The sequence below is a fragment of the Alosa sapidissima genome, chromosome 1 (assembly GCF_018492685.1).
Source record: "Alosa sapidissima isolate fAloSap1 chromosome 1, fAloSap1.pri, whole genome shotgun sequence".
NCBI lineage: Eukaryota > Metazoa > Chordata > Actinopteri > Clupeiformes > Clupeidae > Alosa > Alosa sapidissima.
In genome coordinates, this window is record NC_055957.1 from 26700513 (window position 1) to 26723472 (window position 22960).

At 40.5% G+C, this 22960-nt stretch overlaps 1 protein-coding gene across 3 annotated transcripts in view; it reads right to left on the reverse strand.

The window, feature by feature from the left end:
- Positions 1–13453: 13453 nt before the first annotated feature.
- The window catches only part of LOC121724683 (probable cation-transporting ATPase 13A3), a 42010-nt gene continuing 32503 nt past the window's right edge, over positions 13454–22960 (reverse strand). For 2 of the 3 annotated variants that reach the window (XM_042111442.1, XM_042111447.1), the window contains exons 27-34: positions 18615–18711; positions 18440–18512; positions 18091–18268; positions 17117–17298; positions 16360–16448; positions 15697–15777; positions 15309–15401; positions 13454–14585 (exon numbers count right to left, since the gene is read on the reverse strand). In XM_042111442.1, the coding sequence (XP_041967376.1) occupies positions 14409–14585; positions 15309–15401; positions 15697–15777; positions 16360–16448; positions 17117–17298; positions 18091–18268; positions 18440–18512; positions 18615–18711 (970 nt within the window). In that variant the 3' untranslated portion in view covers positions 13454–14408. The remainder of the gene's footprint in view (positions 14586–15308; positions 15402–15696; positions 15778–16359; positions 16449–17116; positions 17299–18090; positions 18269–18439; positions 18513–18614; positions 18712–22960) is intronic. The other variant, XM_042111449.1, reaches the window with a different exon arrangement.

The following is a 22960-nucleotide window of genomic DNA, read 5'->3' on the forward strand; positions in this document are numbered from 1 at the left end:
TCCTGTCCGTCGGGCGGACATCAGAATGGCCCCGCGGTGAGGTGCATTATGGGCCTCAACAGCAGCCACAGCAGCAGCACCAACAGCCTCGTCTGAGCCCACAGGCATTTACATGTGCAAACAGTATCAGAACAGCCCCGAAGGGCTTGTCTCACATGTCTTCACAAGTCTTCTCTCGAAAGCTGAATGAAGCTTGTGTTTGTCATTTCACTTAACATGTCTCTCCCACCAAAGATAATGACGGGCAGGAAGGGTCTGTATGAGAGACCCTTAAGGGTGTCTGCCAATCTGTATTACAAACAGGCTAATAGCTGTTTGACCCCCGGTTAAGGTAGGCCTACTGGCATGCAGGGATATTCAATGCTGTTGGAAAGCAATTGGTAAGTAGAGGAGGAGAGGTAAATAAGAGGAGTCACCGAAGACTTTTTTCACCTGTTATTTCACTTGTCAAGAACTTACATTCCAAAATGATGGCTTTTAAGTGGGTCCTTGGATGGTGAATGATTTATCCAGTGAGATAGACACTGGCTAAAACTGGAAGAGGAAATAAACACATAATAAATGTGAAAGGATTATGAAGGAAAGGCTACCATATGGTGGACTGTATATAGCAGAATTGCCTATGATACCAACAGGTGCCAAGGTACCCAGTTTAGTCAGTCAAAATACACAAATAACACTCACACAGACTCACACACACACACGCATAACTATATTACCTTGCCTAGTCACTTACAACAACAACCCTAAGTACACCAGATCAAAGGGGCAGGTGGAGAGTGTTGGGATGGAGGAATGGAGTAGTATTTGTGAGAAGGAGGAGGAGGAAGAGAGAAGAGCTACAGGCAGATGGGACTGGAGAAATCCTCCTTGCAGCCTTCACCAAGGGCTATAACTGTTTCCTTTTTGACCCCCTCTCTCCCCCTCACTCCCTCTTCTTCTAGTTGCTCTCCATATACGGAGCCCCCCCCAATCCACCACTGTCCACACGTCAGAAGCCTTGGGTCTTTTGTGCGCTCCAGGGGCCTCAGACAAGCAGGACCAGTGTGTGGAGCACGTGGGACAAGGCCGGAAACAAACAAGGCACAGGGAGCCAGCAGAATGGAATCATCCGGCTGATGTCACTGAATACATTTACCTACCTCGGAGAGCATTCAGCCCTGCCTTTGTTTTATGTTGGGTGGGGGGGGGGGGGGGGGGGGGATAAAGGGATCTCTCCACACGGGGAGGGACAGGAGGGGGAGCAAAGGCTTTAGCTGGGAAAATAGACCTTGTCTCCACAGCTACCATCTCAGCAGAAAATATGGTGCCTTTTACTGGGAATGAGGATGAAGAGGCACAATCAGCAGGGGATGAATGAGAGTGTGCCCCCCCCCCCCCCCCCCCCCCCCCCCCTCCCATCCCGAAGGAGAGAGACAGGACTTGAGACCTGGGAGAAGGGGAGAGAGAGAGAGCGCAACAGCTGAGGGCTGTCTGTGTTGAGCCCACAGGTGGTCTGAGAATAGGTGAGAAATAAAAGGCTGCTCAATGAATGACTGAATTATGAAATGCTGCAAATCTACATCTGAGTCATTTTAGAGACAGTACAGACATAAAGATCAAAACTGCATATGACTATGAGCACATTATTTACAACAGGTGTCAACAACAAAACAGAGAGTAAATAAGGAAGTAGAGCTGGCTAGAATTTGGTAACATTTCCGTTACCATTCCAATAAAATTGCAGATAATTTAGATAACTGCTCATATTGTTATGAAAACTGTCTAGTTACATGTGAAATTAGTGTCACGACAAAGAATATCTAATTCTGAAACATTTGTCAGTAGTCATTATATGTAATCAAAATGCCATTTATTTTTCTGAATCCATTTTGTGATGCATTTCTTCACTAACTTCATAACTTTAATAGACATTGATTCACTGATGCCACCATAGTCCATGGCTCGTAACATGGAAAGCTCATCTCAAAAGCATATAATGTTAAAAATACAAAGGCAAATATTTATCAACACAAAGGTTGAAAAATGTAAAGACCTGTCAATGGCAAAAGAATAACCCTTTCTTAATAATCTAATTAAATGTTTGCACTTTGACTATATGTTTCTTAGCTTTCTTATATTCTTCGCAATATTTAAAAAAATGTTACCAATTTAAGAAGCAATACATGTTGTATTTGTACCCTGGCCCGATAGGGGAAAGAGGTTGTGGTACTCAGGTCTGTCCATCTGTCTGTCCGTCCATCCCTCTGTGTGTGCGCGAAATATCTTAAAAAGTACAGGTCTGAGGTACTTCAAACTTGTGTACAATGCCAGATCTGGCTCAGAATCTAGATGGTGGAATTTGGTTTTGCTTTGGTTAAGATAAGGGTCTGAAGTCGCCTGTCTCATGTTGTCATGTTCACACGTTGATGGTTATTTATACTTAGGAGATTATGCGTGATTTTCAGATTTGTGATTATAAATCATTGAAGGTCAAATAATGGTTTCGTCTAATGTGATAATAGACTGTGCTCTGTGTAAAATACTGATCCAAGGAACAACTTGCATGTTAGCATTGAATAAATAACATATAAAAGATTCATTTATGATACTGCTAACATTTTATTAGCAGGAGTAATCTGATTTAATCTGATTTTATCATAGTGAAATCTTGTATGACACCTTCACCCATTCACCCATGATAAAAAAGTATAATTTCTAATAAAATATCTTTCAAAAATATTGATAAGTAGTGTCTGTCACTAACATTTCACAGAAGCAAGTAATAAGGCAATTCTGATATATTTAAGGACACCACCGCCTTTGACTTTCAGTGACTCTGAGGAAGATGTAGAAGATAAGTATCTCCACAGATAGCTGTTAATGTTTAGCCTTTATACTACAAGGTAACAAAAAAATAAAATATATTTTCTTATTTCAATACACATACAAGACATTACAAATATTTTCAAATGTAACCAACTGTGGATCCTGTGCTTTTCCACATGGATTTATTTTCTATAATAACAATAACTAATGAGCTCATTTATTACCTGACTCTATGTGTAAGGTGTCGCTGATAAAAAATATTAAAGAACAATGGACACTGGCACTAGAACAATGGCACTAGATTATTATATAAAAAAAGTTAGTTCTTGATCTCCCTCTTGCGAGATCCTTCCATTCCATGAGAGAATTTTTCCGCCTCAAACCAGCACGGCATGTTTCCTGTGCTCTGCTGGGTCTGATGCCGCATGAAGTGTCCGTACAAACAGGAGCCCCATTCAGCCGTAACACGCTTCACGTCGTCACACGCATCTCGTACACTCATCCATTTGGACAATCTTGTTGCTGATATCAAACAAAAATACACATTTTTCTTTTTTGAGACTGTTCAGTGGATAGTTTTTTCAGTAAAGACATTTACTTCTTCTTTTAGACTAAATTTAGTTCTGTTAAAGACTCCATGTTTAAATTGACATGTTATAAAACTGTCAGCACTGCTCCACTGTACCTTTCTTTGTGATCTATGTTTATTCTGATTTATTTGGAATGTACTCAGATTTTGACCGCAAACCAAAACTTGTTTAATTTATTGTGATTTATTTTATCTGGTAAGTTGCCAAACTGACTAATACATTTATTATAGATGCTTAGATGCTTTCACATTGTGTTGGTGACTTTAGATCATTTTTATTGGCTTAGGTCCAACTCCTCAGCATAATAACGCCAATTGATGTAAAATGATTGGACTATGATAGATGGACGAGGATATCACTTGCAAAGCAATGACAGAAAAATGTAATCTGTTTTTAGTGTTCTTAGTGTTTTTAGTGTTTACCGTACTTTCCCAACTATTAGCCGCGGCTTATGCATTGATTTTGCAAAATTTCTTCAGCTTTGAGGTTAATACACAGTGGCAGTTAATATGGTATTAATATGGTTTTGTTTCTTTTAACTTGCATAAAACACTGTCCTGCGGCTTATACACAATGTGACTAATACACAGGAAATAACTGTAACCCTTCAGCAGGGGAGGTTTGGCTATTCTAACAAAATATTCCGTTCTGCCACAATTAAAGGTTCTAAAATTCGATGAACTCAGGTATTCTTTAGAATGTTCATTTTCCAACATTCCCGTCATCAGTGTGATGGTACTGGCTGAAGGATCATCCTTCATCCTAAATTACCCGAACATAATGGCAGAGGTTCAATGAGATGAACAATTGAAATAACCTCTGATTGCACAATGCACACACACATGCACACATACACACACACACATGCACGCATGCACGCACACGCACGCACGCACACACACACACACACACACACACACAAACACACACACACACACCACAAAAATATCTAGATACACACTTATTTTTAACATCTCTAGATATCATGCAATGCATTGATGTTTAATTTGATATTTGGCATCAGTCAGGTGAGCAGACTCTGAGGGAGCAGAGGGACCAGGGCCCCAGTCTGAGGCCCCCTGTCCAGTGTCAGCACTGGGAATGTGGCAACATGGAATTAAATAGGGCCACTAAGATAAAGAGCGCGAGTAGAGAGCATGCATAACTCGCTTTTGTCTTAGAGTTCAAATGCCCTTAACAAATTCAGAAAAGTGTCCGAATGGAGTTTGCATGTAAGTCTTTCCATTTCAACATGAAAGTGTTTCCCAGCAAATACGACTGGCCAACCTCAATGGCCTACTTAGCATGTAGATTATATGCCGTTTCGGTGCATTGACAAAGTTTCTATGTGTATTTAAATGATAATATGTTTGGAGAAGCCAACTGCTTGAAGAGGTATTGGAGGGATTCTAGCACAACAGTGTGCAAGGAATTTAAGATGAATCTCTTTGAAACACAAGACTTGGTAAAAGCGCAATCATGATCTAATTTAAATCCCAAACACATTCCCAGAGTTTCATGTCTGAGGATTAGTTTGGATTGCACACACAGGCATGCTCATGGAGCTTTTGAATTTGTCCCTCATAGTCTGTAATTGTTTTAGGTCCTTTCAAAGTGTGGCTCAAATATTCACCTCATACGGATCTGTTCTGATGTCTTGTTTAAGAAAAATGAATGGGTATAAATGAATTCAGCTGTGCAATAAGAATGAAAGATGTGTCTGATTTGTCATGGGTGCTTTGGAGAGACCACAAAATAATAAACAAGGAGGTTTTTGTTTGCTACATTTTTGAAAGCAACCTATTTAATCTCTAATAAAGAGATTATGCAGAGTGGAGTTATGCTGCCATAACTGCACAAGAAAAACTTCATTAAGATTTGTCAGATGATTTATAAAAAATAGGTTCCTCTATGATCCTATCTTGAAATACTGGGCATAGTTCATTACATCTCTGAAACAGATTTATCAACAAAAATGGTCAAAAGTCAATTACAGCAATCAATTGAGTGGTCTATTAAGAGGCAACATGACATAATACTCGCTTTAGGCGTATTTCAGAAACAAAACAACCATCCATGTTGGCTGAGCTCCTTGACCAGATTGTCTTGAGGCATAAGTGAGCTTGAGAAGTACCTCATACAAATCACCACCAGCCAAGGGCCACCAGCACTCTGTGCTGAGATGTACTCATTACACAAGTGGACATTCCTTGACTCACTTGCTTCAGTGTAACTTGGACACTTTACAGATGGCCCCACGGACGTGTGAGTGCCCACACACAAACACATCTGCCCATAAACGCTCGGCTAAGGGCCTCTCAAGTGCCTGTGTACTGTACCAGCATTCAAGCCCAGACTGGGTGGAAACACCATCTCCTCAGCACTGTTGACATATCAGCTGATCCCCTGGGTTCACCATGTGACCTCAGTGACCTGCACTCCCGTTCCCTCACGTGCTGACACGACCTCTCCAGGGCTGAAGCCCGCCATGGACCTGGTGGCCCCCTTCCCACATGTCTGTGCCAAGGCTGGCCAGTCTCCATGGAGACTCATCTACACATGAAAGTAGGTCTCTGTCATGGATGGAGGCCTCTCTCCTTCTTATCCTCCAGTGCTTCCGTCCACCCTCCCACTCCCCACTCGGCCCACACAGACAAAGGGTAGAATGTTAGTTTGTGCACCTTCATAAAAATGCTATAAATATTGAATAATGATTTTGTCTTGTATGTAGACTGATACTGACACATATCAAACCATCTGGTTAAATTTGGTAATACAGATACAAAATTAGTAGTCAAATAGTATTTTTTTACTATTTATTTTAAAACTGCGCACTTTAGTTGAACATTCAGCATACAAGTGATTTAAATGTAGTGAAATGTCTGTGTTCAGTGCAATACAGTCAAGCTTGGTCCTGTACTACTCATTATTAACTCTGGTTAGAAATCTGCAAACTCAAGAGACACCTAGAGGATGGTACTACATGTCAGTAACAATATTGTATACTATCATCTACTGTATACCCACGTCCACATGACACCGATGTCACAACATAAAATACACCTTGTCAATGGTAAATGCAGTCAACTGCAGTCTTCAGACTATTGTTATCAATTAGGCAATGACTTGTCCAATTCAAAACAACACTGCTATGTAGGGCCATCCACTGATTAATGCAAAGCTATAATAAAGTTGTAAAGACATAATCCGTTCAGAACAAGTCAGGTTTAGGCAGAGACCCATCCCATCCCAACAGACACGTTGATGAGTTCTGACAAGTGTCAGTCAGTCAGACAGACTGATCCTCTTCTTCGAGTCTGCAATAGGTTCTGCATGTTCTCCCAAACACAAGGCCTTTCCATTAACTCCTAACCTGCATTGGCATAATAAGACAAGGGGCCGAGCCCGTCCCTCCAACAAGCAGGCGAACAAATGCTTACACGACTGCTACTGTCCGCCCACTGAATCACTGAATTTATTAACCCTCCCCGAGCCCCATTCATACACATGCCCCCCAAAAAGCAAAAGGAGTGGAGACCCCAAAAAGGTCGGGACTGGGGAGGAGCGCAGCTTTGTGTCCATCTGCTGTGGCCCCACAACGCAACAGCCTTTTACCAGACCCCCTCAGCATTGGCCACATAATGGCCCAACACCCAAGAACACTGGCCACTGGACCAGAGACCCGAACGTGACTCAATACTTTGGCTTTTACACATGCTAATAGATGGTCAGTAGAGTTTCTGTGTCACTGGGGGCAATAAGCTAACGGCACAAAGGAGCAAAAGCGTGGGATGGGGAGTGTGTGGGGGGGGGGAAAGGGGCAAATCTGGGTCTTCCTTTTGGGGGGGACATGAATGAGACCACAAAGTGAAGGTCAAAGTGCTCCAGTTAGCACAAGTTGCCTCCCCACACAAGAATCTTTTTTGTAATTTGTGCGCAGGACATATTGAGACAATTGGGCTCTTAGGGTATGCGTGAGGAAGCATTGGGAATGGTGACCTCACCCCTGAGTCATCAATCAGCGGCCTAAACAGCTCTTTCACCAGCACAAGACAAAGACAAACATTTAAATGTAAGGTTGTATGAGTAAAATAAGGCGTGGGCAAGTGAATGCTCCAGCACTGTGGCTACCACACAGAGCCAACAGGCAGTGATAAATATGTTCTAATTCAATGACACAGCTCAGGGGGCAGTCAAGTATAAATGGGTTGAGTAATCACTAACACCTTTTACCATATATGGTAGATAGGTAAACATGAAGGAGGTTGACTTTATTGATAATTGGTTGTCTTTTAAAAGTTTCACGGAAAAGGTGTGGCTTTGAAGGATATCATTACAGAGAATGTCCACATGTGTCGTCGTCACGCTGGCACATTCGTGCAGGCTGCCGACCCACCCTTGTTTACACATAAGGTCATGTGCATGGCAAATGATTTTAGCTTCATCCCTTCAAACATGTTGTCATGAGACAACTTTCACTTGACCCACTCTATTAGTGAACTTATTTGCATTATTAGGGCAGGGGCAGGGATGTAGTGGAGGCTAAACGCAAGTAAACTCAGTTTATCCACCTCTGAAATTTCAGAAATAGAGTTTATCCACCTCTCAAAAGAGTTTATTCACCAATTGCAACTTTCAACAATCACACTGTATTATCCACATTCACAATATGTACACTCTAGGAACCATTTAATACCAATGATATTGTTATAAACATTGGACAATAACCTCCACCATCATCAAACATGTTCTGAAAAATCCAATACCGCACGGTGCTATCCACCTCACAGAATTCATAGTTTACCCACCTCTTATTTTACCACTACATCCCTGGCTAGAGATCATTATTTTAAATAGATATTACGGTCAGTAGGTGGCGGTTTGGCTGGTTCTTATGAAGTAGGTTTTTACAGGAAGTACGTGGATGACATTTAAAAAAAAAAAAAAAAAAAAAACACAAAAAACAATTCGTCCTCTTTGAAGTTTTCAAAAAATCGTCTGAGAAAACACCTTTGAATTGCAACCCTATACATTTGTTATATTGCATCGCCCAGGCAGTTGATTTCGGACTGCTGACTTTACTGCAGGCTTGTTCTGTTTACACTTATGAGCCACTCATTTTAATGGCATTGCATTACTGTTTTACATTTCAAAAGCATCTACAGTAACAGGCATACTCCACAGCTGTTTAACTGGAACAGAAGCTTTGATTTTGCCAAGGGACACAACTGCATGAATGTCAAGGTCCACTCCAGAGAAAAAAATGATTAACTCAATTCAGATCTTTCATGATTAATAACAGGGTGCGTAATTAAATCATTGCAGACTGTGGGAAACCCAAATTTAGATGCGTCCCATGGGACATCTGGTAAGTGTTGCCTTCTGTACAGGCCACAGACTGAACAGTGATGTTTCGATTTCCAATTTCTTTTCCCCAGGGGGAGAGTTCCATACAGGAAGACCATTAGGAATCTCTCTGTGCCATCAATGGCATTTTACAGTGTCCAGTAACGGAGGCGTATCTGTACCGGTGTTTATTTGGGTCATATCTACTCCAGTACAGTGCCACCACCAGCGAGACTCTGCTGCAGTCCCTACCCAGCAGAGCGAGAGTCCAGGGTGTGAATGCTTGCGCTAGTTAATCTAGGAGTTCCGTGGACTCTTATTGTCCGGCACCATCTGTTACATTAAGGCAGGAATGCGGAAAAGTCCTTGCTGAACCTTCCCCGATGCCCATGAAGGGGAGTTTCCCCCCGTTACTGGCCAAAAACAAGCGGGCTTTCTCTCCCCCATTTAGATGCTGTTTATCTATAGGATGATCTCGTGGACACATCAATTCATGACTCCGCTTTATCTCGTCATGAATATTCCTATAATCCCCGGGCCTGATCCCGGCCCCTCCATTCTCTGGCCGCCTGGACTGAAGCCCCCTCACTCATTCAGGTCCCCCCTTAAATCCCGCCATTCACGTCCCCCTGGCTCCTGATCTCCACATGAAATGATATCGCTCTCAGTAGTTCTACTTATGGACCTCTAAGCTCCCATATGCACACAGACACAGGCACGGCTAAAGCCTATAATTGATCTGTAATTGAAGTCTGAAACAGTGTGACTGCAGAATCCCCTTGGCTCTCTGTGCCAGCAGCACCCACTAAAAGGAGGAGAGGGTGGGGGTACGTGGGGGGGTGAATTCCATGAGGTGGAGATGGGCATCCCCAGCTCGGGGCTTAGCATATTACCACGCCTGGAAATACACTAGGGGCACTCAAGTTCATGGGCTTTAAAGACCAATTCAATCTTTGTAAAAGTTGGAATATTTACACTATGCTGCATTATAATGTGATTAGGGTAGTCTGCTCGATCCTTATATAACGTCCTGGTAAATAGTAAGGATACCTAAGGTTTCATCAAGCCATTATTATAAACATTTAGAATTTTTTTTAAAATACCAGCCCACATTAAAACTGGACAGGTAACAGGTATTCCCTAAGACACATTTGGCAACTAGACAGGATTAAAGGTGCTGTGTGGAGTTCCGTAGGATTAAAGGTACTGTCTGGAGTTCCGCAGGCCTCGAGTTGTCTTGAAAACAAGGCACTTTTCCATTGACCTGCATTATATTTACTACACATGGTATAAAGTAATAACCGGGCCAACACTATCCAGTTTGCATGATCTGGGCAATTCAGAGCATAAGTGTTTCTGATATCGGTCAAAACTGTTGTGACTGCTGATATATTTCTAGATCATATTCAAATGTTTTAAACTAATAAAAGACCTTTAAATTCCCCCCAACCGCATCAACAACTCGGATTACTGACTAATCTTAATAGTCACAATTACATTCGCAGATCATTCAACCCTACCAGTTACACAGGACTTAAAGCAAAGGACAATTCTGAGCCTGAAATTCTCAAACATTTTTGAAGATGTCATAGTATAGGCATATTGACTATTTTCAAATATTCGACAGCCCAGCCCAGCCCATGCCAGAACACTTTGATCCCTGATTACACTATTGAATAAGTTAGGAAGGGAAGGTAATTTGATCTTCTCTGTGTGATAATACTGCACTCTGTATTATATTAAAATGCCACTGATGATATTGCACTTTACTATTGATCCTGGTACGTCTGTCTGACGAGCTGTATGGTGCAAGATGGACTTCTGAAAGGATCAATACATATCTATCTATATTTACATTGTAATGACCATTTTTTTAATAATAGCAATAACACATACTACTGCCTACTCAGTCTTATTCCAGTGCAAGGAATGAGTAGATGTCATAAAAATCTCAGACTAAATGCAATATTACAAGCCTAAGCTATGGGGCAAAAAGCCAACGACCATCCAAACGTCATCTTTTACTTTTGCATCACACCTCATCCGTAATTCCTAAAAGAAGGCTAAACTTGTTACATCTGTAAACTTTGAGACAGTGCTTTATTTTGTTTAGTGCAATATTTCATGGACATTTTTTGGTGGGATATCAGAGTGAGTTCCCACTACAGTAAATGGTTTGTAAGATTTTGGTGAGGTAAAAAGTGGCAATACACCATTAATTAAAGCACCACACTTTAAGCAATTGGCTTCATTTCGTTTTAATTGAATGTTAAAAACAAATTCATTTTTGTGTGACTTATTGTGTTACTGGATAACACTGTGAAGAGCTTCACATGATTGTCAATAAGTATTACAATTATTATAATAATGCTCTTTCTGAGTGTGTGTCTTAGGGCAGGGGTTCCCAAACTTTTCCTTGACGAGGCCCCCCAAATACCACTAGGTTCTGGCCAAGGACCCCTTGATGTGTTATTAAACCCATCGACAATACTACGGCAAATTTAAAAATACATTAAGCTAATCCTAATAATTATTTTAGCCACAAGCACTTTGTGATGGAGCATACAGTGTGCAAAATTACATTTGGGGCTTTCTGCTATATGAGAGCTATCACTCTACTATTATTCCCAGTCATTATCATGGAAAATAATGTTCATATATGCGACAAATTATTATAATGGCATTGTATAACAACCCTCATAGTAATGGGTATATTTAAACATTTTCTAATGTATTTATTTGTTGCTTTTATTTTTCTTTCCAACTTGCTGAGGCCCCCCTGGCACCCCCCGGCCCCCACTTTGAAAACCACTGTCTTAGGGCACCCAAACAGCCAGTGCCCCCTGGACACACATAACATAAAGAATAGAAAGTAAAAAGTGGATGAGATTTGAGTAGTTTTCCATGATCACTGATCTATATCTTTTCTACAGATTATGTTACAGGATATTTCACTTTTGCTGCCCCCTGGTGGTCAGATATGAGACATGTGATGGTGACGCCATTCTGCTGGTGCATTCACAACTTTCAACATTCCTTACATCTATTCAATTAAGGCTCATAATAAGCTTTATCCACTACATGTAAATTTCAGATAATTAGTGAGATCCTTCACAGCAGCACATGGTAATTCAACAAGGTAATTTATTAATTTTCCTGCTCATTAAGTCAATTTGTAAACATTAATATGCTATCAGTTCTGTGTGTTAAACTGACAGCTGATCAGTGCTATTTATGGTCCACGTTTGTGGTCCATTTTCAAATACATGTGTGCATACAGTGAAACCAATGCAACAGTGTAGGTACAATGTGACTGTAGCTCTTTCATGAAATCATGCAAATTTCATATTATCAAATATTCCCCTGGTTGTCATGGATCTGAACAACGATAACATCAAAATAGAATTCCCTTTCAGCAGGTTTTCGCTTACAAAATCCAAATCACAGCAAAAAGAACATAATAGTGTTGTCTTTCTCTATTCATTAAAGAGGTGTAGTACCATTAACCATGTACCATCAACATGCTATACAGCTATGAGTATCATCTACAAAAAACAACTAGCAGCTAAAATTCATGTACATATTACCAATGAAATTACATAGGCTATTCTGAGATTAAAAAGGAAGTAATAAGGAAATACAAAACCATGATCTCAATATTACAAATCAGGCCATGCACCTGACTACAATCACATTGAAATTAATTTGACAAAAACACTCTGCCCCATGTTTACTGTATGCATTAGTGTCACCACAGTTCATTGATCTGATACATGTCAGTAAATAGCTAACAGGCACTTACTTACACACCTCTAAGCATTGATATGGTTTGAAGGGATTTGATTAAAAAGAAGCACTTGATATTTGCCAGTAATTATTTTGTTTGCATAGGTCAAATGTCTTGTTTCACAGTTGTGATACACTATTCATGTTCACAGCTTGTAACTGGCATCTTTCTTGAGAGAAGAAAAAAAACCGTTAACCCTGCTCTCCCCAACTGGTGCACAAGATTAGCTTTGCACTTCATGTGATGGGAAAGGCTGTTTCATATGGCTTAGTCTGAACTACTTCAGCATCATTATGCTGACAGTGTTACAGACTGATGCATCAGGAATCAGGTCACACCAATCCTATTTTTGTGGGATGAAAACTTTGACCTGTCTGATCTAATCAGTTCATCTTGTATTATTTCAGCAAACTTTACACTTTACTTTACTTTAAACGGATTAAACAAGAGCAATAAGACAACTGCAGACCCTCGCTGCAGAAACTGAAACTAAATTCCAGCGTCTGGACATGAGCACTCACACAGATAGACAGACGGATGGACCCTCTACCCCCACCTCTCCCCTTTTGGAGATACAGTATTCTTTTCATTCAGCAGTATCACAGAATCAAACCTCTGTGCAAGACAAAAGTACCATAGTCCAGGTCAATAATCTGCATAGTGACACCATATCACAGTCATATCTGTTACTAAACAGCATACACCAACGTGGCAGCCGTGGCCCACTGGTTAGCACTCTGGACTTGTAACCGGAGGGTTGCCGGTTCGAGCCCCGACCAGTGGGCCGCGGCTGAAGTGCCCTTGAGCAAGGCACCTAACCCCTCACTGCTCCCCGAGCGCCGCCGTTGTAGCAGGCAGCTCACTGCGCCGGGATTAGTGTGTGCTTCACCTCACTGTGTGTTCACTGTGTGCTGTTTGTGTTTCACTAATTCACCGATTGGGTTAAATGCAGAGACCAAATTTCCCTCACGGGATCAAAAAAGTATTTATACTTATACGTAGCCAAAACAGTTTCCCTTTCCCCCATGTGTCTTCCCACTCACATTCTTTATCACACAGATACAGAGAAAGACAGAAAAAGAAGAGAAAGTGTTGATGAAGTCAGACAATTCATTCTACTTGATTATTGCAATAATCTTCTTCCACAGGAAGAGATGCAAAAGGCAATATGCATGATATAAAATGTCCTGATAAAGCAAAATGAATCTAAACAAATTCGGAACTTCAAACATCATGAACAATGATAAATGAAACCCTCACATCAGTAGAGTAATGACAGTAGTTTCAACATATTCGGTCTTAATTTCACTAAGAAAACCTGACAACTGTTCCATTTGTCCAATTTGTAATACAAAAAGTAGAGATGATGTAGCGTGTGTATCATGTTAAAATAGATAGGAAAATATAGAAACATAAAATAAACAAAAAGTCTTGTTTAAAAATTCTTGTCTTCTGGGACATCAAACTTACATATACGTGTCATTGGAGTTGCCAATGAACTGGCAAGTGAATCAACTGTCCATCTTTGACATACTGTGTGAGAGTGGCCCTGATGTGTTACCGTGGTTCATCAGTCTCAGATCATTAAAGTGCAGTCAGACATCTAACAACAACCCGCTATATAAAGAATGACACCTGCGACACAAGCTGGGTTGGCACAGGGCTCTTAAGAAGAACTCTGCTAACCCCAACACTGATGATGAAGGAACCTGGCAGTGGAGCGTGCAGTACTTTGCTCCTAAGGTGTTTTGGGCGGATACATTCAGTGATGGGTTGGGGTAAATCGAAGACCTGTGTAAACATCTGGGCACACACATGCTGGTTCTCCCACGGTCTGGTCATCTAAGGCCGGATTTCAAAGACAAAGAAGTGATGGGTCAGAGGATGATGGAGTGATGGGGTGCCTTGCCGTAGGTGCAGGTCTGGGGTCGAGGGGGCCAGTCCAGGTCGTCCTGTAGCTCCTGGGCCAGCTGGATGTAGCGCGTCTTAGGAGCATTCCTGTTCCGACAAAACAGCCAAGCAAGGAATCTGGACCCCCACCGGTCATTGCTTAGCTGGAGACGGGACAGAAACAGACAGTGCTGACTAGTACTCTAGTCAAACTACAAAGATTGAACATTTTCAGAAACGTCCATGGTCCACAACACATAAAACAAAGGAGAGCCACATGAACAGTTCCACAGGACTGTTGGCGTATTCAAAGACGAGGGAACAATACATCCATACTGTATGATCACAATCACAACATGCTCATGGTGCAACAAGGTTGCAAACAAAACATCTGAAACTTTATCCAGAAGTGGACTATGATAAGGTAAAAAAGTGCAGCATCACACAATATAATTCATATAATGAAAATCATTTTGTCATTCATTTTACAAAACTTCCACCATCATCCTTAGAGGAGCGGTATTCTATTCTATTCAACTATTTTCACATTCAGCAAAAGAGCAAGTTTAACATGCAAAAGCTGTCTAAAGGTTATGATACATGGGGCAAACTTTTGTGCAATGTTGCCAGGATATCATATGAGTGTTCTGATTGGATGATTGTGAAATTCATTAACATTCATTAATGTTTTCTAGATAAAAATGTGTTGCCTAATATTAATGGGAAAGTGCCCAAACAACACAAGTGCAAGGCAATTCTGCACAAGTTCCCCTGTATCATCACCCTGAGAATATGACTACTAATGAAAGCTGAAATATTTTAGTCGACAAACAAAAAAATGTAAATGAAGCAAAAGCAGGCAAATGAGAACAGCAGCATGAGCCAACCTGAGTGTTCTGGGTAGCTGGGGCCACCCCATCCTTTTCCAGCTTGTCTTGGCTGAATACAAGCCTCCATAAGATGATGTCTAGGACCAAAGTCTACGGAATATTGCAGTTGGCAGGAGGGAAACAAGATGGCTGCCGATCATACATAGTACAGGTGATTAAGTTATACTGTAAGGCATTTAGAATTTGAAGAGAAGCAATCGACGTTTCACAATCAGGTGGAAATTGATTGGTCTAGATATTTTGATGGTTTTGATTTGGATATTTAACAAGATAGCCAGAATCATTTGAAAATAGATTTATAAAGCAGGTATTGTTGAAGGTACATACAGTAGTGGTGCTAGAAGAAGACTTAGAACGTTATGTGTTTCAGACCAAGGCTGTTTACCTCCAAGACAAATGACACGACTGCATTAACCAAAATGATGATCACCATGGTAATTCGCCACTCATAAGGAACACAAACGATCTGCAAGAAGAAATACTTATATAATTAGAGCACCTAAAGCCCAATCTTGCAGTCTCCTACCTAACGATTTTAAGGAAATAGTGATAGCAACTCAGTAATAGAATTGGAGTCAAGTGAAAAGGAAAATACATTTAGCATCAAATTGTGATCAAACAATGGATGCTGCTGGCTTTGTTTTAAGGTTGCAAATCCACAATAATCTATCCCAATAATCGAAGATTCAACTGTCTAGAAATCAATGCCTTTCCAGTTCCTCAGACAAACCATTGGGGGGGAAATGGGTAAGTCTGTCAAGCCAAACAAAATCCTGTATTTTGATCACATATTTGGAAAAGGCCTAACTTTGCTTCTCTAGAACTTCTTATGATCAAATCAACCCTCAACATTAGCGACTACTGAAACACTATATGCCATTGATCACATGCAAATGTTGAATCCGACTTTTAAGGTCTATTTTACGTTTCTATATGGAATTACGGGTCTCTCTCCATTCATTTAGGCAGGTATCTTGTAAGACCAGAGTATCTGCCCTATAGGTATTTCCAAGATGGCCACATATAAGTATGTTTTTTTTTTACCCACCTCCAGAAAGTTGTCAATCGCTGGAACAGGAAATAACATGATGAGGAAGAGGAAGATGTACAGGCTAATACAGGACAACACAAAAGGCCCTGGAGAAGAAATACACATACCAATAACATATACAGTGCATTCAGTATTAATGATATTCTACAGAGAACAAGCTTCCTCAAGTCATTCTCTTCAAAGGCCACGCTTACTCTATCCTGTTATGTTAGAGGTACACATGTGGACTGCAAATGATTTAAACACACACACACACACACACACACACACACACACACACACACACACACACACAAGGAAGTTTATTGTCACATGCATATAGTTACTGGATGTAAGAAATGCAGTGAAATTATGTCTGGTGTCAGCCTATTTGTGCATTTATGGGGGGGGGGCAAGGGCTGCATAAGAAAGGTGGGGGAGGATTGGGGGGGGGCACCAACAAGGAGCACCCAAAGGCAACAGGAGCAAAGAAAAATACCCTTACCAAGGAAGTAACCTTGGGCAGATCCACGGCTCAAGGGGCTAATGTATGTAGACAATGACAATGTGCTGTGTATGTAGGGAGGGGGGGGGGGCAGTGGGCACACACACATCGTACAACACCTGTACAACAGAGGTAGCACCTTGGCCTATAAAGCTGCTTCAACTACTTACTATATTCACATTACTTCAGTGGAGTGGTTCCAATATCAACATTTGAAAGAAACTGCAAAAACACTGGCACTATGAATGGTTGAAAAGAAGTGGTGCTTACAGTTTTTATAGCTGGGCTGTCTGAAGGGCTTCCCTTTAGAGTAGATGATGGCCACCACCAGGTACTGGAATGAGGAGATGTAGAACAGGGTGGTGTTCTCGTAGTTCCGGATGTTCTTGTGGTCTACGGGATGAGTTATGTTTGGATCGATGGAGAGTCCTACCCGAGATCTATTACAAGCACTGGACAGGAGACAAATCATGCCGAGACACAGAGAGAGAGAGAGAGAGAGAGAAAGAAAGAAAGAAAGAAAGAAAGAGAGAGAGATGAGAGAAAGAAAAAGACACTTGAGAAGGTATGCTTCAGTAGCTTTGGTGAACCCAGACATCACATTTCAATTTGCTCTGCAGATCAGTCACAGCAATGTCCAAAATCACTGAAAACCCAGGAACCAATCACAACTGCTTGGGGGCGTGCTTGACAGGGGAGTGTGGTTAGGAGTGACACAACCAATGGCTGTGCTGATGGTTGTATTTCTTTGAAATTAAGCAAACAGCTTTCATTGACAAGAAAGATGTGTTTGCTGTTCTACTGTTAAGATTCAGTAATAATTGAATGCACCAAATTAAGCTTAACTTCATTGTTGGTTAAGCCCCTTGGATATACAGTAGGAAGGGAAGGAAGCATTCCCAGACCCATTCTCTTTTGAGAATCAATCTTGTGATGGCCAGGCTTATGTTTCAGCATTTCCAGAATAAATAAAATACAAATAGACAATCACATTTTTTTCTTATTCAAATTCAATTAATAGATCATAGATAATAATAGAAATTAGACAATTTAACATTTCCTTACATTTAATGTTTTGTAAAACAAGTTTTAGAAAATCTTCAAAACCATCAACTGCCTTACGTCATACTACAGGCAGGCACTGTATTCACTTAGTTACTGGAGAGGTGTGCTACAGCCTCAGAGCTGCATTAATGCTCATGCACTAGCTGTTCTATGTGCTGTTAGCAGCCGGGCCCACTTACTCTGAGAGTGGTGTCCATTTCTCGTACCAGCTCTGGTGCTGCACCCAGACAAAGGCGGAGGCCTGGAAGCCGAGGCACACCAGGATCTGGGTGAGCACGGAGAAGAGCAGTGGGCCGGAGATGAGGCTAGAGGGGGGCCGCTGGGCCACCAGCTCCCTCCACGCAGGGTTAAGGCTCACTGCGGACGGCACCGCGCACACACAGATTAATCAATACCAATCACTAACACCAAAACAACACACACACACACACACCTAGACACAAAAACCACAATGAATCTACACATTTTCACATAAATAATTTCAATTCATTAGAGTCAATTAATTAGAATTCCAGGAAGCCTGCTCACTTGTGAAGGCTATGATGAGAATGATAACCACATCAATGAAGAGGAACTGGAAGTCACCCAGGTTGCTCAGGATCTGGCCATGAGAGGGAAGAGCTCCAGTTAGACAACATCAGAAACACAAGGCCACAGGAGCTTTGAAGCTTTTAATGTCTGGTCTGGAGTGAGGAAGACTCACCGAGTAGAGAAGTGTGACACTGAGGTACTGGATCATGCTGTACAGGGCCATGAACTTAAACACACAGAAGGATGTGATGAGCGCAGCACGACCCTCCCTGTGGAGAGAAAAGCACATTTGAAATGGACACTCACTCACAACATACATTAAACATACACATTCTTATGGCAGAACTTTAAATCCCATTCAGTGCAATTATTTTATGATAATTGATAATGAGAATTCAATAACATTAGTAATTCACTGATTCTTGAGATAAGGGACAAAACATGTCCCCCATCAAAATGTTGCAATTTCCCTTAAAAAACAATAAATTATTTCATTTAAAAAGGCTTTTAAGTTGGATATAAAAGACTTTTGTATGTTTAGACTTTTAGTTTTGGCTATATTTATATTATTTCATAAAATACCAGCACTGTACTATGAAAGCCCATGCAAATGAACTCGTCCTCCGCAGAAGTTACAGTATCAAACTGCAAAAATAAAGTGTTTTAAAATGGCCAAAATGCACAAATATGATTATGAGGTTAATTGGATGGCTTAATAAAATATCACAAAATACTTAAAGTGAACATTGCATTATTTTATACATTAACAACAGCCTTTCAAAATCTGTCCTCAATTCATGTCAACTCCGTCAGATATTTTTTAAATTCGAAATAAATCAGGCATATTTTGGTCAGCTTTTACCCTGAGGAACCCCTTTGACTTCTTTCTGTTGATGGATGCAGCAGTCCAACACATGGTCTCGTAAGTGTTTTTAAAAAAAAAAATATTCAGCAAACAAGTTGAAATCCCTGTGGTCACAGCTTTTATGTGTCAACACAGTCTTCAAAGTAGAGCTGAATTCAATCAAGAAGTTTGAAGTAAAAGTTGGTATTTTGGTTTAGTTTAGTGGCAGCTGGCAACTTAGGAAAATCAAAATGGCTACCAACTACTACACATGATTAAGTAAAAAAAACCATGTTGATTTGTCAACTCCGTCAGACGTCAACTCTGTCTGACGGTGTTGACATGTAAGCTGACGGAGTGGAAAAGTGCTCCCAAATACTCATTAAGTAATTTATACAACTACATAACATGATAATATGATCTAAGTATGCATGTTGATTGACTTAAAACATCTTAATATACCCAAATGGCAAATAACTTATTATAATAATATTGTTTTTATCTGTACTCTAGGCAGACATGGCTAGACACAAATTGTCAGTGTAGGAGCAAAAACAAAGAATTAACAGTGACCCAGAAAGCAGAAGGGACAGTTAGACAGTAAACAGCAGTTAGAAAAGGAGAGACAGAGATGAAAGGACAGGTCCAAAACAAAAAAGTAAAACAAGTAGGAGAATTAGGACCCAGAGCAAAAAGGCACCGCAGAAAGTATAGATGGCTAAATGAAAAAGACACCCCACCAGAATGTCCTCTGGACCAGGCTGTTGAGGAGCCTACTTCAACCCAGCGTGCCTTTGCAGCTGAGAGAGAGGAGAAAAACCAGGAAAAGACATGCAAGGAAGATAAAAGCATTGAAAGAAAAGGTCAAGAAATTAACAAAAGGGCAACATAAACTAAGAAAGCAGGAAGGGCGGAAAAAGAAGGCTCAAATAGAAAAGTCAAATGTCAAACTAAAAGATAAAATGATTGTAGATTCTCCATGAACAGAAACAGAGAGGATGATAACGGGAAGCCAACATCGGAACTCCAACATTAGGAGATATCTTCTTTTCCACAAGAGCTGAGAAGGAATTATACAACTCATGTGGCACAGAAACGAGCCGTTGAAAAATCAGGTCACAGACAACTGGCATTACACTGCAAAAACGGCATATCTAATAAAATCTAACCAAGATTATTAATCTTATATCAAGATAAAAAACTAGTTTGTATTGTTTTCAGTATAAAGAGACTTACCTAGTGCTTTCTCATGAAATCATGACTTAATTTAAGAAATGTTTGACTTATTTTAAGACATCTCATCCTGAAAATAAGCAATTTTTTCTTCCAGTGGGTTAAGCAAATTTGTCCTAAAAGCAAGCCAATTTGTCTGCCAGTGCGTTAAGTAAATTTGTCTTGATAAGACTTCTTAAAATAAGTCAAAGTCTTCTAAAATTACTGGTAAGTCAAAATGATCTTTCAAGAGAGCGCTAGGTAAGTCTTTTCATACTAGAAACAATACCAAATAGATTTTTTGATCTTATTATACGATTAATAGCACTTGGTAAGATTTAATTTTTTGCAGTGTGTCAGGCAAGGTTCTAAAGAAGTATCGGCTTCTTCATAGGCTTCGCCAGTTTGGTGTTAGCTACAGACAACCATCATGCTCTTGCAGTGAGCCATTGGATTGCCAATGCTTTCCCCCAGCTATTCTTTGTATAAGAGACTGCTCAGAGGAGCAACAAACTGATGCAAGGGCCAGGAAGAGCCGTCCATTGGCCATGTTGATGCAGGAGATGGAAGACGAGTTGGACGAGCAGGGGATTCGGTCGATAAAATGTAAGATTTGGTGGATGAAATGGAAGAGGAGCCATTGAAAGATCCTGGGGGTGCTACTGTTGATATAATTATCAACAGTATTGAGACAAGGGGATTGGCTGGCAGTGGTGTATGATGATCACTGGTGGTTAGGAAAGTCCATTAATGTAGATATAGAACACAAAGATGTGAAAGTTGAGTTTTTGCATCCTTGTGGTCCTACTGCCAATTTTCACCCTAAATATGGAAATCTAGACGTACCCTAGCAGCAGCAAATGTAATTTGCAGCCAGGGTAGTCTTGCAACTCTCTGTTGGCTTGTGAGCTGGAAAAATCAAACTTCGATCAGGCCAATCATATCGTGTGTAGAGTCGGTGCAGTGTTTCCCCTACAATGTATTCATCAGCGGCGCAGCGCCGCTCCTGGAATTCAAGCGCCACTGCAAAAAAAGTTGCCTAATTAAAAAAAAAAAAAAATAGACACAAGTGAACTTCAGGAACAGCTGCCGTTCGTTCAGGTTTCATGTCAACAAATAATAGTAGGCTAACTTTGAATGAATGCGCAGTCAGGGATTCCACAGGAGATCATGCTTGTTTGTGTTTATGTTTAAGTTTATTAGCAGACGCAATTTTGTGCAAAAAAACGTAGCCTACATTATGTTAACCAAGGAACCAAATTAAACACACCAGCGAGATAGCTCGCCCCTACCTTCAGTAGCCTATTCCCAGATAAATTCCACGCATTGTTTCGTTTTTGTTTGTGATACAGGCAATGCTTTCAAGCCCTGTGTTGCTAACATACCTAGGCTGTGAAACTAAGGTCTAGCTAGCCTATTGGTGGGTTTAATTGAATTTGAGTAATAGGATACGCAATCATTTACATCTGAGATAGTTTTCTAATTCCTGTAGAGATCACCAAAATTATAGATATGATACAAGACACTTATCTGCTATAATCCAAGATAGATTTTCTTCGAGTTTTTGAGCATTTATTTTACCAAATGACATGGGAAACATAATTAATTTCATTCACATATTTTTATGCACAATGCACAACAACGCTACTAAGTTAGCTTAAAACCATGAGAATCAAGCAAGCCTCACGGGTCGTCACGGCATTAAAGTGACAGGCACTCAATACGACTTGCACAGCACTGTATAAACTATATAGACTTCTCTTTCATGTCATTACACTATATTGTAATGGCATGAAAGAGAAGTCTATATAGTTTATACAGTGCTGTGCAAAAGTTAAGACACCCATGCTGAAATTGACTAAAGGGAGGAATAAAAAACATATTTTGCCTTTTGTCTTAATGCCTTAATAAAAAAAAAAATAGGACATCAATTATTTTTTAATGCATCATGTATCGTAAATAATAAATGTTATTACTGTATATAAATAAATCTTAACTTATGCACAGCACTGTATATTCTAAATAGTAATAGTTTGTACAGTGGCCTACAGTGTACAGTTGTACAGTGGCTAATTACTAATAATGTAAATTAAAAAGGTGAAAGAAAAACATGAATAATCCTGTTCAAGTACTGCAATAATCATGCTTTGTAAATGCTTGTGTTGATGGTTGTCATAATTTGCAACTCAATCTGTCCATTTCTTTCACAAAATCCACCAGAAGTCACCATTTAAGGAGTCATTCAAAATGTTCTCTTTTTTTTTGGGGGGGGGGGGGGGGGGGGGGGGGGGGCTTCCTACGATCAACAGCACCGCTGCTGGAAAAATTTCTAGGGGAAACACTGCGGTGGGCGGGCTTAACATAATGATGACAGAGTTGCAACGGTTCCACGTGAATTCCTTGTTACTTGAAAACAAAGAAGATGGGTGCTGTTGCTGGAAACAGCGGTCTTTGAATCGCGA